Here is a 19819-nt window from a genome sequence, read left to right as displayed (position 1 = left end):
CCAGCCAACAGGCCAAATGCTGGTGAAATTTCACTGTTGCTGGTAGAAAAGACCAACTTACAAGCCACGTTGACCCATAAGTGAATGTGTGTTTGGCTAGTAAGATTAACATCTACTAGCCATTTTGGCTGTTGATGAAAAAAAGTTTATTTAGAGCCCTGCTAGTGAGTGACAGAGCCTGTATGTAGCAGGGCTTGACATTAACTTATACGCTTCCCAGCCACTGTGGCTAGTGGTTTTTCTGAGTCACTAGCCATTCAGCAATTCTACTAGCCACAAATTAGTTTTTTGTTTTTTTTATCATGACGCTGCACATATTAACCTCAGAGGATGAGGTGCTTAAAGCAAAAAGATGAGGGCATGGGTTTATACATGGAAATAAAACATAATAAATAACTGAGCTTAATAAATAACTGAACTTTAATACAAACAATTGATACACAATGGGCAAAGTGCAGAATATATGCTAATCTGATATGTTTTACCATAGAATAAGCTGCCTGCCAAATTGGCTAGTGACACTGAAATCGTTACCAGCCACAGCTAAATTTCACCAGCATTTGGCCGGTTGGCAGGTGCCAGTGTCAAGCCCTGGTATGTAGACTAGTGTTTGACTGTGTTTCTCGTCTCTCTCCTGCCAACCATAACCCCAAGGTACTAGCTCAGCTCAGCCTGCCCTCCCGCCCACCTCTGCCACATTCCCACACACCCCAACTGCAGAACCCCGAGAACCACCATTATCCTACCAGAGCCCAACTGCAGTGCTGCTAGACCAGTCCCTGTTCTCCCAGACCTCCACTACAGTGTCCCCACACCATCAGGCCCCTACTTTAGTGCCCCTAGCACAGTCCTCATCCTATCACACGCCCAGTGGAATCACTGTAGACCCGTCATTATCCTTTGAGTCACCCACTACTGCATTGCCCCAAACGCAATTCCAATCCCCCCAGACCCCGACTGTAATACCCCGGGCACGGTCCCTAACCTACGGGACCCCGACCGCAGTGCCCGAAACGCGCCAGTCCCTTTCCCAGCAGACACCTGTTGGAGTGCCCCAAACTCAGTCCTTACCCTCCCACAGCCCCACTGTAGTCACTGGGGACCAGCCCCTATCCTCCTACACCCCTACCGCAGTCAGCCCAAACCAGGTGTCCCATCCAGCTTATCAGGGCACAGGCTCTGTGTCCCCACTAGCCACGCCTGTAGCACCTGTAGTAGCAGCAGCAGCAGCAGCCTCAGTAGCAGCAGCAGTCAGGCACCCGTACCTCCAGCCCCCCTTCTTACAGGACCAGGCAGCAGGGTTGGCCCCCAGAGAACAGGCGCGCCCCCCCAGCTATGCAGAGCAACAGCAGGCCTGGCCGCTGCCTGGGCCTGGGCGCCTAGCCACAGTGTGGAACAGCGCCACCTGGTGTAGGTACTCAAGACAGCAAGACGCGAGAGAATGTTGGTAGATTCAGTGCAAAGCCTAGGAGAAGTGTTTGTTAGGTTTTTACACTTTTTTGGACTCTCATATTTTGTTAACTTTGCATGCCTTCCCGATCTCTTGATTTTATCTGAATGACTTAAATATGTTTACAGTACCACACCAGACGACAGCAGAGACTACAAGCCAACATAACCAACCTCAGGTAAACTGATCGAATAGTTTCAGATTGTCAGCAGCATTAACGTGATCTTACACATTACTTTTTTTTTTTTTTACCACATACGCAAAACGAGTCAAACATCAATATACATTTTGCTTTCGTGTTCAGTACAAAGCATATAGGAATCAAGGATGTGTGTCTGGCCAGACTGAATGATGGCCTACTAAATGCATCCCATTTTAGTATCCCATGTATGCTTTACATTTTGTCCTCTGTGTTTCAGGTGACTCTGTCTGCTGAAAACCTCCAGCAGCTATTGCTTCAACAGCAGGTTGGTACATACAATGGATGAATCTTATCAAAACGCCTCATTGTAGTAGACTAGAGTAGCGTACCTTCCTTTATTGCCCTGTTACTCATTGCGCGGCTCGCGAGCCTCAGGCGGCTCGCGACGCCTGACTTGGCGGCTCGCAAGGTTATAGAAAAAATATTATAGCCCAACACAATCAACAGACCTGCATTTAAAATCTGCTATGCCTACATACATATACAATGAACACATCACAGTCATCTGCATCACGCCAAGTAGGCAAGGCTATGGGCACGTATACATCAAGATCTCTTTTTTCCCCCTGGCTGACCGGGCACCCCATGCGTCGTTATTTATTTACTGACAAATTTGACTCGGGCTCGTGCAGCAAGCCACATTTCCCCTCCGAAGTGAGCCGCGAAAGTCAATCACATATGTTATTTGAAAATGCATTGGCTGTCATTTTTATGGACGTTTGTTCACATTTTCATTGGTGACATAGTTTTACATAATTTAAAAAATAGACGGCTTTACATTCTAAATGGCTGGGGGTTGTCTATCAGCAGAGAAAATAGCGCCGAAACTTAACCTAATTCGGCAAACATCCTTCACAACAACGCCACGACACTCAATGGCGGAGACCAATGAATTATCTGGTCCACATCAAACGAGTAATTCCATCATACATTGTGAATGATGCGTGCACGCGCCTGGTGTAACTCTCTCGCGCAGATTGCATTGTTGGTGACCACATCGCAAATCGCTGTTCATTTTCGCGCCTGGTGTAACTTTGTCGCGCAGGTTGCTTGGTGACCACCTTCCAAATCTCTGTTAATTTTCAGTTTAACCTGGCGCTGTCAAACGGGCAATGAAGGCAAGCAGAGCGCGAATAAAGCACGTGGTGTCGCGTTGGAATGCGGCAAGTTGGAAACTTCAACTTTCTCTCTATCTCGCTTTCTCTCTCTCTCTCTCCGCACGGCATTGATTGACAGCTGATAGAACTCAGTGCTGTCGGCGACGTCGCATTTTTATAAATAAGTTAACAAGACCATCAGGCAACCATCCTTCACAAGATCAATAACTCTTGAGCCAATCTGTTAATTCCGTCCTCGTTACATTGTGAATGACGATCCGGAGGTCTATCCATCAGCCATCAAAAATATGCTGAGAGAGAGAGAGAAACAACAAAACTGGTCTCCTCCCTTTGTTTTTGTGTTGGTTTTGACTCTGGTTGCATGTATTGGCCATCTGTCAGCGCCAGGTTAAACTGAACTATACTTACTTACCTATTGCTCTTTGATGTAAAAGTGCCCTTCAGCAGAGGTGTCTTTTAGTGTTTAAAAGTGAGCTAGGAGGCCTAACAGCAATTGCTGACATAGGGTAATTATTTAATAATTCAATAATTTAATAATAGGCCTACTAATAATTTAATAATTAATACTACTACTAATAATAATAATCATTTGCATAAATAATACTACAACCATGTATAATGAGGCCAACACTATCATGATGTAACCCCCCACCCCCCCTAAAAAAAGAAAGGCCCTGAAAAGTAAGGGAGGGGGGGAGGTGGCGGGTGTTGCGCTCCATGCGGCTTTCCTCCTGATTTTTTTCTCCTAATGTGGCTCTTGAGGAAAAAATAGTGAGTATCACTGCTTTATTGATTCTGGGGGTCTAGGTCAAGCAACCCACATCATACAGATAATCCAAGAAAGCACAAACATATTGCACACAACTGCCCATATACAGACATTAAGACATCACCAAATACAGTAATCACTAATAATAAGACATGTCACTAGAATCACTAAAATAACATTCATTATTTGCAAAAACATTGCATGTCATATAATGGCAATAGACACATTGTTGAAATGTGAAACATGTTTATGATGCTGAGCTGCCCTACAAAGGCAAAGTGCAGTAACTTACACCAACATAAAAGCTGAGAAAAAGGCCTTCAGGTATTGGTATTAGGTTGGATATTGTAGTTACTGCAAATTTGACATGGCAATATAACATGTTTGGACCATAAGGGATGTGTCACAAGATAAAGAGTGTGTTGTGAAAACCATTTTCAGTCTTAACTCAATTTTGACTAAATATGTACACAGTATTTGCCTTTGTAGGTCATTGATTTGTTATACACATGATATGTACTTATAATATGCTCCTTCAAACAGTCAAGTGCAGGCAGCCAGTCAGTCCCATTTCACACCTCGGCACTAGCTGCTTATGTACAGTAAGCCTCTATTATGATCTGACCTTAAAGGTGCACTGTGTTATATTTTTAGCAGTTTCTTCCCAGAATTCATTCTGCCCATTCACAAATATTCATTATTTATGACTGGGAAATGTTCACTTTTCATACCGTTTCATTGACCTTTCATGTTGTGTATGCTGTTTCTCCTGGTCTGCAGCTGACGGGTGGTTGGGGTCTGGGTGCTGGTGGTGGTGCTGGTGGTGGTGTGGAGGTGGGGGCTCTGCACAGGCAGCGCAAGGCGGAGGCAGAGCATCAGCAGCAGGCTGGGGAGCAGCTGTCCTCCCTGCAGGCCCGCATCATCCAGCTGGAAGGACAGGTAGGTACAGTACACTAGGTGCTAGCTATTTTGTAGAACTCTTACACACTGGGGGGTGCTGTGGCGCAGCTCGCTAAGCCCCCCATATTTGGGCTTGCATGCCCACCCACGGGGACCCCGGTTCGAGTCCGGCCGGGGTCATTTCCTGACCCTCCCCTGTCTCTCTGTCCCATTTGCTTCCTGTCACCATCTTCGACTGTCCTGTCAAAATAAAGACATAAAAGCCCCTAAAAAAAAGAACTCTTGCACACCTCCTTTGGCCAGCTGCGTTAGGAGTGGAACCCCTGGGGCAGCCGTGGCCTAGTGGTTAGAGAGTTAGAGAGTTCAATCTAGGGATTGCAGGTTCGAATCCCCCCTGACCTCTCCCTACATCTCCATCCATGGCTGAAGTGCCCTTGAGCAAGGCACCTAACCCCACATTGCTCCAGGGACTGTAACCAATACCCTGACAAATAATAACTGTAAGTCGCTTTGAATAAATGAAAGCGTCAGCTAAGTGCAATGTAATGTAATGTAATGTAATGTCTCCAACGTTAGAGAGACAAGAAAGCTCCCACACACTGTTCACATGTGCAGAGTTTACTGGCAACGTTCTTGGTCTATTGACTTTCTACAACCCATTCATCAACTGAACTGCTTGAAGAAGGTACACAAGGTGTATAAGGGTCAAGGACGTTTTTTGGGCTCAGACTGTATTGTGTGTGTGTGTGTGCGTGTACGTGCATGCGTGTGTCTGTGTGTGCGTGCATGCTTGTGTGTGTGTGTGTGTGTGTGTGTGTGTGTGTGTGTGTGTGTGTGTGTGTGTGTGTGTGTGTGTGTGTGTGTGTGCGTGTGTGTGTGTGCAGGTGCGGACGCTGCAGCTGGAGCGTGATCAGAGGCAGATGCTGCTGGACAGTGTGCAGCTGAGGCATAAACAGGACACAGAACTGATGGAGAACACACACAGGTAACAGCACAACACCAGCAGAGCCATGGAGCTGCAGTGTGTGTGTGTGTGTGTGTGTGTGTGTGTGTGTGTGTGTGTGTGTGTGTGTGTGTGTGTGTGTGTGTGTGTGTGTGTGTGTGTGTGTGTGTGTGTGTGTGTGTGTGTGTGTGTGTGTGTGTGTGTGCAGGCTAAATAAAACACCTCTTAATATATCTAGTCTATTTGAAAACACTTTGAGTCAACTGGTTTAGTTGTGACATTGTGCTATATAAATACATTTTGATTGATTGATTGATTGATTGATTGATTGATTGCTATGTGCTGCTCAGGGCTCGTGTGAAGCTGCTGGAGGAGTCATCTTCTCAGCGTGAGCTGCGCATGCGCCAGGAGATCGAGGACCTGTCGGAGCGGCTGGCTACCGTCACCCGATTGGCCGAGCAGGAGAGGGCGGAGCTGCAGACGCAGCACCAGAGACGCCTGGCGCAGAGCCAGCAGGACCGAGACCGCGAAGTGGAGAGACTACGGGACCTGCAGAGGTGATATTACTTTATTACCTTACATTACAATTCAATACATTTAGAGCAGTCATGGTTAAGTGGTTAGGGCGTCAGACTTGTAGTCCAAAGGTTGCCAGTTCGACTCCCGACCCGCCAGGTTGGTGTGGGGAGTAAATAACCAGTGCTCTCCCCCATCCTCCTCCATGACTGAGTTACCCTGAGCATGGTACCATCCTGCCGCACTGCTCCCTTTCGGGCGCCATTGCGGACTGCCCCCTTGCCCGGGTGAGGCATAAATGCAGTGTGCAGTATTCACTTGTGTGCTGGGGAGTGCTGTGTCACAATGACAATAGGAGTTGGAGTTTCCCAGTTGGGCTTTCACTTTCGGCTTTCATTTTCAAATTACATTATATTACATTACATTACGAGAGAAGAAGAGCGACTACGGCAGTGTTTCCCAACCAGGGGTACGTGTACCACTAGGGGTACGCGAGTACACTGCAGAGGGTACTTGGCAAAATTTTATATTAACAAATATATGGAGCTTAGTTACATTGGGATGGAGAAAGTGATATAGAACTTGATTTAGGGGGTACTCATGGCACAACGAAAAGGCTTGGGGGTACACAAGACAAAAAAGGTTTGGAAACACTGGACTACGGGACCTGCAGAGGTGACATTACTCTACATTACCATACATTACAATACATTACACCAGGGGTGTCAAACATAAGAAGTGGAGAGGTCACAGGAACTGCAGAGGTTACATTACTGTACAAGAAAGGAAAATACGTACTCTGCGCTTCTAAAGTAGCAATCAGATGGTTTACTGTCATTACATAGTAGTAGTAGTAGTTTTATTGTTCCCCGTGGGGGAAATTTCTTGACCAAGTTGTCATGTTTTTATGATGTAATGATGGTGGCATTTATTGCTCTTTCAAATCTTAAAAACAAGGGAACTCCAGAGGTTGCAAAAAAAAAGTTACTGGTAATGTGTCAAGGCTGCACAATTAATCAACTTAGAGAGATCGTGCTGACCAAGACCACCTAATCGAATTTTAATTATAGTGCCCATTACTGCTCCTGATGACATTAAAAGCAATCGGAGCCACAGGGGTGCCTAGCCTCTTTCACCCTGCAATAAATCATTTAACCATGTACCCACTTGCATAGAGATGAGGAAATAACTGAGTTTTCAGTAGCGTTTTGGAGAGCGCGCACATCCAGATTGGACAGGTGCCGGACTTAAACACGATTAAACATGAAAAGAAGGAAGGTCCGCACACTGTTGCTGCTCCAGGTTTATTAACACAACGTTTCGACCATGCAGTCTGGTCTTCGTCAGGTGTATGTGAGTTTGTGTAACATGACAGTTCTTTTAAAGACTCTTGAAGGAAGAGGCGGGCGCATTGCGCCGTTGAGTGACATCTCCTCCAAGTGAGGTCATAGTTCAAAACACAAACAGAAAAAAAGGGGAATTACACAGAAACCCACATGTAAATAAAGAAAATTACATAAAGAGAAAATAACACCACTCAATAGAAACAAAAATGACAAATGCCCAAATGTACAGTGCGATCCATCACCAAAGACATGTCTCATGTCAAGTTATTCAATAGTTATGTACAAAACAAAGGGGGATAATCCATAATATACCAAAGTCAGGATAAGTAGCCTATAAAAAAGGTTTTATATCGAAGTCTTCATTTAGCCCATGGGGTGACATAGTATTCAGCGCATATATGTGGTAAGTCTCACGTTGCAAAAGCAAACGGTCGTGATTGCCGCCTCTAGGAGGCCTCTCCACTCTCTCAATCCCCGTATATCTGAGTGTGCAGACATTGTGGCCCGCTGCCAGGAAGTGCGCTGCTACTGGGTTGCGTGTGTCACCGCATCGAATATTACTACGGTGTTCCGAGATGCGTGTGCGTAATGGTCTGCTCGTCTTACCCACATACGCAAGACCACACGGGCATTTGAGTAAATAGACGACAAACGGAGTGTTGCAATTAATGACACCACGAATGTTCAAAGTCTTGCCTGTGTGTGGATGTGTGTATGTTCTGCTTCTCATTGTATAGCCACATTGTGCGCAGTTGCCGCATTTGTAGTTGCCATCGGGGATGTTAAATGGATTGTGTCTGCTCTCGTGGGTGTGAGATTTCACCAACTTGTCCCTTAAATTTGGGGCACGTCTGAAAACTACTGTCGGTGGGGCAGTGAAGATCCCTTTTAGTTTGGGGTCTGTCTCCACTACGTGCCAGTGTTTACGAATGATCTTTTTAAATTCAGATCCCAACGGTGAGTATTTGGTTATGCACAGTGTCGAATTTTGTTTCTGTGCTCGGCCATTTTTGTTTCTATTGAGTGGTGTTCTTTTCTCTTTATGTAATTTTCTTTATTTACATGTGGGTTTCTGTGTAATTCCCCTTTTTTTCTGTTTGTGTTTTGAACTATGACCTCACTTGGAGGAGATGTCACTCAACGGCGCAATGCGCCCGCCTCTTCCTTCAAGAGTCTTTAAAAGAACTGTCATGTTACACAAACTCACACCTGACGAAGACCAGACTGCATGGTCGAAACGTTGTGTTAATAAACCTGGAGCAGCAACAGTGTGCGGACCTTCCTTCTTTTCACAAATAACTCATTTTGCCTTAAAGGACCAGTTCAGTCAATTTCAATATGCTGTTGTATTGCTCACGCTACGCTTGTCTTGTCAGTACCCGGTGATGCCACATTTTTTGGCTCAGCCCTTTCCGAGATATGAGCAATTCTAATGGGGGCAGCGTTTGTTTACATTTTTAAAAAATGGAACAGAGGCCAAGTCCAAATATTTTCCCAAAAGGTACTGCTGTTTGCTAGTTGTCTGCTGATGTTTTATAACCTTTTGGATGTTTTTGGGAATAAATAAAAAATGTTTTTTTGAAATGTAAACAAAGAGCTGCCCCCATTACAATGACCAGGATCTCGGAAACGGCTGAAGAAGAAGAAAAAAAAATCTCAGGCACTGACAAGTCCAGGGTAGTGTGAGCATTACAACTGCATGTTGAAATTGACTGAACTGTCCCTTTAAAGCGATGGTTCGGAGTAGAATCACCCTAATGCCATTTGAACCGTGACACCCATCCACCTTTACACCCGAAGTGTTTTCTGCCGCAGGCTTACATCAACAGAGTTGCCGTGTTATTCAATGTTTATTCCGGATAGCTTGACTCAAGCGCATATGGATCCTGGGCACCGTCTCCAAACTTTCCCCACAAAAATAACATGTCATGACACCAAACTTCTACAGTATAACAAATGTGGTTTGTACTCACAAAAAGATGAATTTGAAACTTTGTACATAGTCCAGGAGTTTATTAGTAACAACACACGAGACGATTAGCTTTTCTGCTGCTAAACATCCGTCAACGTCACTTCCTCCAGCTGGGACTTCTATCCATCTCAGCCAGTTCCTCGTCCGTATATTCGGGTTCGAATAAATATGGATTTCCTTAAAAATCGCGAGAGTCATCCTCAAGTTCCATGCTGGCAGTGTATTCTTCCATTCTTGTGTATTTTAATGGCAGCAAAAAATGGTCCAGTCCTTAGCTATCTGGCTATGTGTCGGCAATCGCTTCCGGCAATATTATGCCATGCTGTGGACAGTCCCAGCTGGAGGAAGTGACGTCGACGGATGTTTAGCAGCAGAAAAGCTAATCGTCTCGTGTGTTGTTACTAATAAACTCCTGGACTATGTACAAAGTTTCAAATTCATCTTTTTGTGAGTACAAACCACATTTGTTATACTGTAGAAGTTTGGTGTCATGACATGTTATTTTTGTGGAGAAAGTTTGGAGACGGTGCCCAGGATCCATATGCGCTTGAGTCAAGCTATCCGGAATAAACATCGAATAACACGGCAACTCTGTTGATGTAAGCCTGCGGCAGAAAACACTTCGGGTGTAAAGGTGGATGGGTGTCACGGTTCAAATGGCATTAGGGTGATTCTACTCCAAACCATCGCTTTAAGGGTGATGAGCTCAGAGAGTCAGAAATATCTTGTGGCCAGGCTCAAACTACACGACTTTAAATCATATCTGTATCCATTTTGATGACGGGATGTGCCGCACACATAAAGAGAACCACAGCTATCAATCTTACTTCTGATTGCAAACACAGAGACCGTACCAGACGTTCTATCGGGTCATAAGTATCAAACCTGTTTCATATTTATGATTTGCGGCCGGATTTGCGGTAACATTTCATCGATTGTGGTAAGGGGTGTTTTCAGCCGAGAATCGGGCCCATGGTCATGTAGTTTCCCATATGGAAAGGATATTATAAAATCAAACACGAGTTTTGTACAAGTACAAATTGTACATGGCATTTACAGATCATGTGTGCGATACAATTTCTTTCTTTGTATGCTTCATATGTTTTGTTCATAATAATTCTGTGTGAGAAAACACCAAAAGGGGCCACTTTCAGGAGTAAGTCATATGTATATTTTATGTAAGTAATTCTTATAAGTTCTTAACCATTTTTCCGTATGGGTTGAGGCCGCCCCTAAGCATCATGTGACCTTGACCTCCAGGAAGTCCATCCTTGAGATGAAGAAGGACCACGAGGAGCAGGTGTCTCGGCTGAAGAGGCTGAAGGACGAGGAGATCGATGCTGTAACCAGTGCCACCTCACAAACCAGGTTTTACTAACTCACTGCCTGCACAATGTTCTCATCATTAATAGAAATTACCCAATGCACTTTGGTATCTCAGTGTATGAACTCATTAAATTATTCAGTGTAAATGGCTGGCTTGAATGGGTTTGAAGCAGAGGTAAGAACGGGTAAAAAAATCCAAGCCCGAACCGACATGGGCCCATGGGAATTAGGCCGGGCCCGGCCCGAGGCCGACTAATTATTGGATGTGTAGGCCCGAGCCCGAGGGAAGCCCGAAATTTCAAATTTTATTTATAAGGAGGGGTGATCTATGATAACAAATCAAAGCCCTTAAATTAAAGCCATTAAAGTATTTTGTTACGAAATCTAAGTTAAATAGACTGTATAAACATGCAGGCCATCTTTTATATTTCTGTGTATGCTGCACTGCAGTGCACAGAGGTTACATTAAGCGATAATCCATCATTGACGCTTTTTTTAAGAGTTGGCGGAAAATTTTAAGGGCGTCCGTCATTTTGACCGGCTGATCATTGGGCCATAAGCCACAGCAGCAGTACGACCTTAAAAATCTAGCGCGGCACTTTCACAGAGAGAGACAGCGAGACAAAGAAGAACAACGACGCGAGCAGCAGAACAGGAATGAAGGAGTTCTTGAATTGCCATTGCAAGAGTTTATTAGGCTACAGTATGTGTCGGGTTGATGAGGCGACCTCTGTTTTTTGCAGACCACGCGTCTCTCGTGGCCAAAACACGGCCGAAATGCCTCAGCGCACTGTGATGGGAGCAACGATAGAGAAGCCGAACCCGACCCTACCCGAACGTAATGAGTGACATTTGAGGCCCGACCCGACCCGAAATTGGCTCGGGTTCGGGTTCGGGCTCGGGCCTGGGCCAAAAATCATAGGTCTAGTTTGAAGTGAGGGTTTTATTAGACAGAAGCTTTCAGCATTGGTGAGCAGTCACATCATCATTATTACCCTAGGCCAAATATTTTATTTGTGTGTTTGTGTGTGTGCCCGTGTGCCTGTGTGTGTGCCCATGCGCCTGTGTGCGTGAATATGTGCGTATGTGTGAATGCGTGCGTGTTTTCTCCAGATCATTGACAGTAGTTATTGAACAGATGGAGCAGTTTTCTCGGCGCCTGGGTGACCTGTCGTCGCGGGTGGAGAGCACCCATGAGCACACCACCCAGGGCCTGGAATTGGGGGCCAGGCAGAGGGACGAACAGCTCAGAGGTGTGTGTTCTATATCTCTTCCTCTATTCCAATGTGACTTTGTTCCATACATTTGCTGTCATTACATTTTCCTAAGCACCTCCTGCAATGTGTTTGTGTACTCCTAGTTGTACACGTACCATTGGTTGGCAAACAATGCTTTAAGTGAAGGAAACATTGAAAATGTTGAAACTAAATAAGTGGAAATAGTCACAATGCATTCAAGCCTTGTATTAATTCTAATGAAACGTGATTCTACTGGAGTAATAACTGACCCAGTAACAAAGTTCAGCTGCCTGTTGTATTCTACTTTGTGTGGCAATTCTATTGGTCTTGAGTCAAGATCTATAGCAGTATGCCAGTGGCGATCCTACAATGACTGGTGTCCCTGTCAACGTCCCCTCATTTGCCCCACGCCCAAACCGCGGGCCTCCCCCAAGCAACAGCCCGCCTTGAGAAAAAAATGCAAAATCGTCAAAAAAATGCTTTCTAACGGTTGACGAATCTAATAATACTGTGTTAATATTGCAATAGTGTGGTAATAGCACAACAATAACATATTAATAGTACGATTGTCGGTTTTCGCTATAGCATAGGGAACAGAGTTTCGCAATGGTGCCCCCACCCCCTTTCTGCTGCCACCCCGGGCAATTGCCCAGTCAGCCCACCCCTAGGACTGCCCTGCACTATACTATGTGTCATGTGTTTTTTCCTCGTGCAGTGATGCTGTACCATAAACACTGTCACACTTTATTGCTCTGGAGTGGACCTCATAATTGAATGCATTACATTGCTTGTCGTGTTTTCTTCCTGTTGCAGTGATGCAGGACCGGCTGGGCCAGCAGCAGAGGGCCATGGGAGAGGAGAGGGCTCGGCTGCAGGAGGTCATCGCTAAGATGGACACCCAGCTGGCAGAGCAGCAGAGGCAGCTGGAGAAGGTCAGTGACAGAACAACCCCACCGAGTGCATTTACAAAGAATATTCAAGTTTTAAACTCGATAGTGGCAGCATTCGGCTTGCGCACAAGTCGTGCACGTGTCATTCTGAATCTGGCCGTGTGCCGAGAATACTCCGTTTGCAGAATGCTGTTCCACACCATCACCACCACAGAATTTTCCGGAACTTGTATTAAACTGATACTGCCAATATTCTGTTTGAAACTGGAATACTCCTCGTGTGTCCTTAACTGTGCTCAGTGTAGATAGAAAGCTGGACCCTGTCGAAACAGCCCTCAGCATCTTATACTTAGTATTTTGAGTTGTTTCATGGTAATTGATCATCACCATAAGTTGGTAGATGCCTAGTTACCAGGCATAGTCACTATTAGGCGAAGATTCTCTCGATAACCTTGTCCTCTCTGTGTTATTCTCCTGTGTGTGTGTGTGTGTGTGTGTGTGTGTGTGTGTGTGTGTGTGTGTGTGTGTGTGTGTGTGTGTGTGTGTGTGTGTGTGTGTGTGTTTCAGGAGCGCTGGAGGGTCTCTGCAGAGCAGGCGAAAGCCGAGTCGTCCCTGAGGGGGCTGGATGAGGAGAAGAGGAGCATGACCCAGCAGATCAGCATCGAGAGAGAGGAGCTGGAGAGAGCCAAGGTTTCAACATGCTTTCACTCTTTTAGTCAATTCTTTACTCATTATTTTGTTTGTTATTCATTTTCAGCTATCCCTTGCTTAGCTCGATACATGAACAAAGTCAACCATAGCCGTGTGCTCCCACAAAAAAATGTATAGTTTGTAATGACTAGTAAAGCTCACTATGGAATAAGCTTAAAAAAAAAAAACTTTATTAAATTAAAACAGCAACATTTCGATCACCTTTGATTTTCGTCAGGCATATGAAAAATAATGGCTGATAAAGATCCAGGGTGATCGAGACGTCGCTGTTTTAATTTAATAAAGTTTATCTTTTTGGAGCTTATTTCGCAGAAAGCAGACCTACAGTACCTTCTCTAACCCATTTTAAGCTTAAGGCACCTGCAAAACATGCCCTTTTTGGGAAAAGTGAATTCATTCAGCTCTAACATATCCACATTTTAAATGAAAAAAAAACTAAAACTCAAAAGCCTGAGCTTCTCAAGAGCCTCAAGAGTCTATGTCGCTCCAGGCACCTAGGTCAATGCAACATATACGCAGCATCAGGCTTAAATGGGTTAAAGGGACACTGTGTGAGATTTTTTGTTATTTATTTCCAGAATTCATGCTGCCCATTCACTAATGTTACCTTTTTCATGAATACTTACCACCACCATCAAATTCTAAGTATTCATTATGACTGGAAAAATGTCACTTTTCATACATGAAAAGGGGGATCCTCTCCATGGTCCGCCATTTTGAATTTCCAAAAATAGCCATTTTTAGCTGCAAAAATGACTGTACTTGGACTAGAAAATATGTGTTTATTACTTATTACTAAACTTTCATGTAAAGATCAAATTTGGCAATAGGCAGCCCAGTTTCAATGAGCAGCATAGTTGCAGTACCTTTTTTTGACCATTTCCTGCACAGCGTCCCTTTAAATGGGTTAACTGACTACATTATTACGAATTGACTACCTCCCCTCCCTACTCCTCCCCTCCCACTGTAGAGTTCCCTGCTGGAGGAGCAGCAGCAGGTGATGCAGCGGTGTGCGGAGGAGCGTCGCAAGCTGGCGGCCGAGTGGGCGCAGTTCCACACGCAGGAGAAGATGAGGCAGGAGCGCGCTGACAGGGAGGCCAGCCGCGCCATAGAGAGGGACGCCCACCGCGAGGGATCCATCATCAGCATGGCACAGGTCAGTTAAAGCTGCCATCTTCAGCATGGCCTACCTAGTCTCGTGAGAAAGCGTATGATACAGCGCAAGGTTAAGATAAGATAAGATAAGATAAAAGCTTAATCGTCTGTAACACATGAAAGAGGAAATGGTTTTGGTTTGGGCATAGTTTTGTATGCTGATGGTTAGGGTTAGGGCATAGTTTTGTATTGTATACTGAAAGGTTAGGTTTAGGAATTGTTTTGTCTAGGCGCAATTTCGCATGCGCAGTCCTCATTTCACAAAGCGTAAATATCCACATTAAAAAACACAAACGTGTTAAGTACAACCTCAAAGTGGTCCTTGACTGGCATTGTATTTTACGCATTTGCATGAGACTAGGCTGGCATGGCGTCATTTACAGACTACCATAAGAAGCAACAGGGGGGCCCTGCCGTGGCCAACCGATAGGGTACTCGTCTGCCGTGCGGCCGACCTGGGTTCAATTCCCGGCACAGGTCCTTTGCTGACCCCTTCCCATTCGCTTCCTGTCCACCTCTCAAACTGTCCTATCATCAATAAAGTCATAAAAAACCAAAAATAATATCTTTAAAAAAAAAAAAAAAAAAAAGAAGCAACAGGGGACCCAGAAAAGTTGTTCATTCCAGGATCAGAGTAAGAGATCAGAAAGTAAACTGCCACATTTTGATTCTGGTAATGACTGAATAACGTTTGTGTTTCATTCCTTACCTGGCGAGAACATAACGAGAGGAACAGGAAGGTTGGAACATTAAATTTAATCCAGTGTCCCATGCAATATTGGTGTGCCCATGCTAACTATGACGTGCGTGTGCGTGTGTGTGTGTGTGTGTGTACAGGAGCAGGCTGAGCTGAAGCTGAGGGGAGGCGAGCTGAAGCAGAGGGAGGATGTTCTGGCTCGCGAACGGGAGACTCTGGACCGCCTGAGGGAGGACTTGGAGCGGGAGAAGGAGAGGCTTAGTGCCACCGCCCTCAGGCTCAAGACCAGGGCTCAGGAGGTGGAGAGCTTCAGCAAGGTGGGAGCCAGTGTCAGGAGGACTGGGACGGATAGTTAGTAACTGAAAAGAAAATAAAGGTCCGCAACACTGTTAAATGCTCCCAAACATTTAATGGCACGACGTTTCGGACTAACCGTCCTTCATCAAAGTGCAACCGTTGCACTTTGATGAAGGACGGTTAGTCCGAAACGTCGTGCCATTAAATGTTTGGGAGCATTTAACAGTGTTGCGGACCTTTATTTTATTTTATCTTACTTTTGGTCCAGCACCTGTGCCACTGATGTGCGCGCATTCTTTGACTTTCTGTATTTTACGGATAGTTAGTAAAACAGGATTGAAAATGTCAAAATGGGGGGCACTGTGGCGCAGCCCGCTAAACTCTCCACATTAGTGCTTGCATGGCCATGGAGACCTGTGTTCTGGTCCTGCCCCACTCGTCGTTTCCTGTCATCTCTTCACGGTCTCTAGCAAATAAAAGTATAGAAAGACAAAAAATATTGGGTGGGGGGGTAGTGTGCATTGTTATTCTTTAAGTAATTACCTGTAAATTCTGAAAAACAGCGGCACTGTTTTCCCCATACTACTGATATAAGAAGACACATTAGGTTTTTGCCAGCATGATCTTGTGGAAATTACCTTTAGTAATACCTGTTATCTTCTAAGTTCAAATCTATTTGCCTGTGTGTGCGCGCGTGCACGTGTGTGTGTAGCTGGCCTCTGAGAAGTTTGAGGAGGGGGAGGGGGCGCTGCAGGAGGCCCGGCGCGTGGAGACGGAGCATCAGACTCGCCTGCGCAGCATCCACGCCCAGATGGAGCGCCTACGGCAACAGGAACAGCACCTGCACCAGGTAAGAGGCTTCTTGTACATATTTACTGTATGTGTAAAAGTTTGGGTTGGGGGGCTTATCTTCGGCATAGGTAAGGGAGGACTTAAGAAAAAAAGGACTGCGTCAATCTTTTGTCAAAATGTGGTTTGAATACCCATTGATTTATCATTTGAATGTAAATGACAAGTATGGATGTTATTCACCTCTTTCAGGAACGAATGCGGATGACTGAGCACAGGAGAGATATGAATTTGAGGCAAAGTCTCCCCATCAACCTGGCTCCACCACTCTACACAGCAGGTATGTCATTGGTGGAGATGGAAAAGCTGGATTCTACAGCTACAGTCCTGTGCAATGTAATTCCAAATGGCCTACGTAGTTTTACCTGTCCAATCAGGGCATTTGGACTGGTACACCCATTTAGAACCTGTGGCAAAGGAGTGTAGCTTCTGAATCCTGGTTGGCCAATGGATATCTTTCTTTTATTGCTGCTTAGCGATCATGATCTTCACTGCCAGACAAGTTGTAATGGAGGGCAAATCCAGCATGTACCTTTAATTATGCAGTGGTGTTGACTTGTATGTTACAGCAAAGTCTAAAAATTCCATTAACCATTTTACTTTTGTGTAGCCAGTTTGATGAATGCTTTTTGCCTCAATAAGGAGTGCCATAAAAGTTGCATTTAAAAAAAACTTTTCATGGCTGTTTTGAAAGCCCAAGGTTTGTTTTTGGCGAGCACTTCGTTTTACACTAGTCTAATAATCCAGTGAAGCATCCCTTTTTTGTTCCTTTTTACTTGTTGGTCGCTCTGACATTCTATTGATATGCATCTAAAAGACAATGTTGCGTTTTCACAGATTTTGCACCCGTTGCCAACAGTCAGCTGCTTCTGTCTCCCCTAGCACCTGTCCAGCACCACAGCCCGGTTACAAACACCATGTCCCCTGAGCTGCTAGCCAAATTGGCCATGCTAAAACAGACAGCAGAGAAGGTAGGCCATGTTAACAATTATCACCTTGTTACTTGTAATAGAACTGAGACTTTTCATAGTGCCATTCATACATCTCAATTTAGTGGCTGATGAGACTGAGTGTATGAACCTTCACATTCCAAGGATATCCATGAAAGCCCATTTTCATGACTAACAGGGAATGCCTGCTTCCTTTTTAAGTCAAACTCTGAAATTGGCAGCAGTCAAATTAAGTTTTAAGTGTCACCCAACTAATCTCAATCCTTTTACCATTTGTAATACACAATTGTATCTGTACAAAACAAATGTGCAGGTCTAGTGTAGATTCAAACTGAGCAAGCATCCTGCTGTAAAAGAACAAATCGTCAGCCCTTGAGCATGTAACGGATAACTGAAGGACATGGCCAAAGGGCCTTTTTCTTGACAAGGCACCTTCGATTCGATGCATTTCAATGTGGAACTGACCGAATCACCAAGTTTCCTATGGTTTTGTCCGAAACGAGCAGTTTATACCCATTGCTTCAAAACACATCGAGGTCATTGTGAAATGTTTAAGTGCACATAATTCACACAAGCACTAAGAGACTTCATGGTCCTTAATCCATATATTACTCCTTTTACAGGACCGAGATTTCCTACAAGATGAGCAGTTCTTCCTGGCCACACTGAAGGCTGCACCATACAACTCACTTCACACCACGTGAACTTCAATTTTGTACGTTTTGTTTTATTTTTGCAAGTGCAATAAAGTCGATTTTTTTTTTATACATCATGTCTTTAGAACATCCACATCTTGCTTCTTCTAGATGCTCCTGTATCCACAAGAGACAATGACCTGCAAAATTGTAAAGGTTTCAGAATTAGTGTTTTGACCTTAAGCTCCATTTCCTCTTGTAACATTATGCACAAGTTTCAGGTTACCAAAAATCCACACCGAAGTTCAGACAGGGATAACAAAATTCATCATAAAACTTGTTACAACCAAGTTATGAGCACTTAAAATAAAAAGGCATTACCTGTAGTAATGACTCCTCCCATGGAATTCAGCTCATCGGAGAGAATTCTGATAAGGCATAATGAATAGATATTCAATTTTAAACAGCATGGTCATATACAGCATTCTTTTAAGTGGCCCATATGCCATTGCTTTTCACAATTGAATACAAGTTTCAGGTTACCATAACTCCACATAGCTGTTCAGACAGGGATAACAAAATTCATCACAAACTTGTTGAGGCCAACAAATGGATCACGTCGACCAGAAAACTGATATTTACCTGTAGAGGTTAGCCCAGCAGCAAGCGACTCCCGAACAGTAGGCCAAGGCAGTCCCACCGCCTGAAAAGTACATGACACTATCAGAAATGTCTAAACGGTATTTCACAAAGATCTATCAGAGTAAGTATTCTCAGTACGTTTTTCCATCGTCAGTTATCGCATCAGACGGCTATTCCTATAAACGATTTCATCATAGAAAATAGAGAATAAAGCACAACTGTGCGGCTTGCAAATGTCCATCAAATGCCTCACCTCACAGCAGGCGCGTGCAGTAGACGGTCAGTCCTGCAAATCCTCCGGCCCTGGTGCCACGATACTAAGTATTTCTAATCTCAAACAGGATCAGCATAGCCTGTGACAAAAAAAAAAAACATTTGTCGTAATGGGTTATTCAATAGTCATGATAAAGTCAAGCGTTATGTACGTTATACGTCGATATAAGGACCATTCCCTCTCCCGTCCTACCACGTGTTTGGTAAGGGGATGGAGACTCCCAACTGAGATCGCTCCCGGACGTGCGGTCCCAGGTGTTTCTATCACTCCCGGACGTGCGGTCCCACCCGATTATATTTCACGTATTATCATATACTGCCACATTCAAGTAATTTAGGGTAAGGGTTAGGTTTAGGGTTAGAAACAAAAAACTAACATCAACAAGATAACTGGCTCCGTCATATGGCGGTGGTACCGATAGTCTGGCTAGTGGGAGCGAGATGAAATGGGAGCGTCCTGGGTTGGGAGCGTCAATCAGGGAATCCACGTGTTTTATACCCAGCTAGCTGACCTCCTTAGCCATCCCCATTTCATACACCCGAATGTAGAAGTAGGTCACATATACTTTGCAAAACACTGTTTGATGCCCGCACAATGAAGACGTGCGTACTTGTACACGTAGATTATGTAATAGTACTGTGCCTTGTGAAATTGCTAACACGCTGACCACGTCCATTCAGCTAGCGCTCCCTAGGCCCCTTTCACATTCCTTGGACTTAGGCGGGCATTGCATTTAGCATACTTCATCCCAAATAAACAACCAACTTACATTTAAGGTGGTTCCCACAACACGTATATCTTGAGCTTTGCCATTTCCATTCTATGTGCTAAAGAACCAGCAAAATCAACCATCGGATGCAGCACGACTTCCACCTTCTTCAGGAAAGGAATGGACAATGAATGTTCGCTGCTATTTAAAGCTCAAGTGACGGAACGCAG

General features: G+C 44.6%; 1 protein-coding gene, 1 long non-coding RNA gene and 3 other non-coding genes across 7 annotated transcripts in view; 1 reads left to right on the top strand and 4 right to left on the bottom strand.

Annotated features, from left to right (window-relative positions):
- Positions 1-18094, top strand: part of LOC134470205 (fas-binding factor 1 homolog) — a 27905-nt gene extending 9811 nt beyond the window's left edge. For all 3 annotated transcript variants that reach the window (XM_063224247.1, XM_063224240.1, XM_063224233.1), the window contains 15 exons: positions 1579-1628; positions 1870-1917; positions 4320-4478; positions 5324-5424; positions 5733-5939; positions 10477-10584; positions 11656-11795; positions 12594-12712; positions 13238-13360; positions 14352-14537; positions 15374-15550; positions 16243-16380; positions 16572-16659; positions 17217-17350; positions 17953-18094. In XM_063224247.1, coding sequence (XP_063080317.1) covers positions 1579-1628; positions 1870-1917; positions 4320-4478; positions 5324-5424; positions 5733-5939; positions 10477-10584; positions 11656-11795; positions 12594-12712; positions 13238-13360; positions 14352-14537; positions 15374-15550; positions 16243-16380; positions 16572-16659; positions 17217-17350; positions 17953-18033 — 1859 coding nt within the window. In that variant the 3' untranslated portion in view covers positions 18034-18094. The remainder of the gene's footprint in view (positions 1-1578; positions 1629-1869; positions 1918-4319; positions 4479-5323; positions 5425-5732; positions 5940-10476; positions 10585-11655; positions 11796-12593; positions 12713-13237; positions 13361-14351; positions 14538-15373; positions 15551-16242; positions 16381-16571; positions 16660-17216; positions 17351-17952) is intronic.
- Positions 18036-19819, bottom strand: LOC134434794 (uncharacterized). Its single transcript, XR_010031933.1, has 5 exons — positions 19650-19819; positions 18860-18959; positions 18607-18667; positions 18346-18392; positions 18036-18164 (listed from the first exon to the last, which is right to left on the bottom strand). It is a non-coding gene; the product is annotated as an uncharacterized LOC134434794 (long non-coding RNA).
- LOC134443639 (small nucleolar RNA R38) lies at positions 18235-18305 on the bottom strand. Its single transcript, XR_010033697.1, has one exon. It is a non-coding gene; the product is annotated as a small nucleolar RNA R38 (small nucleolar RNA).
- Positions 18492-18561, bottom strand: LOC134443628 (small nucleolar RNA R38). Its single transcript, XR_010033696.1, has one exon. It is a non-coding gene; the product is annotated as a small nucleolar RNA R38 (small nucleolar RNA).
- LOC134443650 (small nucleolar RNA SNORD49) lies at positions 18736-18805 on the bottom strand. Its single transcript, XR_010033698.1, has one exon. It is a non-coding gene; the product is annotated as a small nucleolar RNA SNORD49 (small nucleolar RNA).

Source organism: Engraulis encrasicolus, chromosome 2 (genome assembly GCF_034702125.1).
Source record: "Engraulis encrasicolus isolate BLACKSEA-1 chromosome 2, IST_EnEncr_1.0, whole genome shotgun sequence".
Classification (NCBI taxonomy): domain Eukaryota; kingdom Metazoa; phylum Chordata; class Actinopteri; order Clupeiformes; family Engraulidae; genus Engraulis; species Engraulis encrasicolus.
Note: the sequence above shows the minus strand (reverse complement) of the source record. Positions and strands in the feature narration are given on the sequence as shown.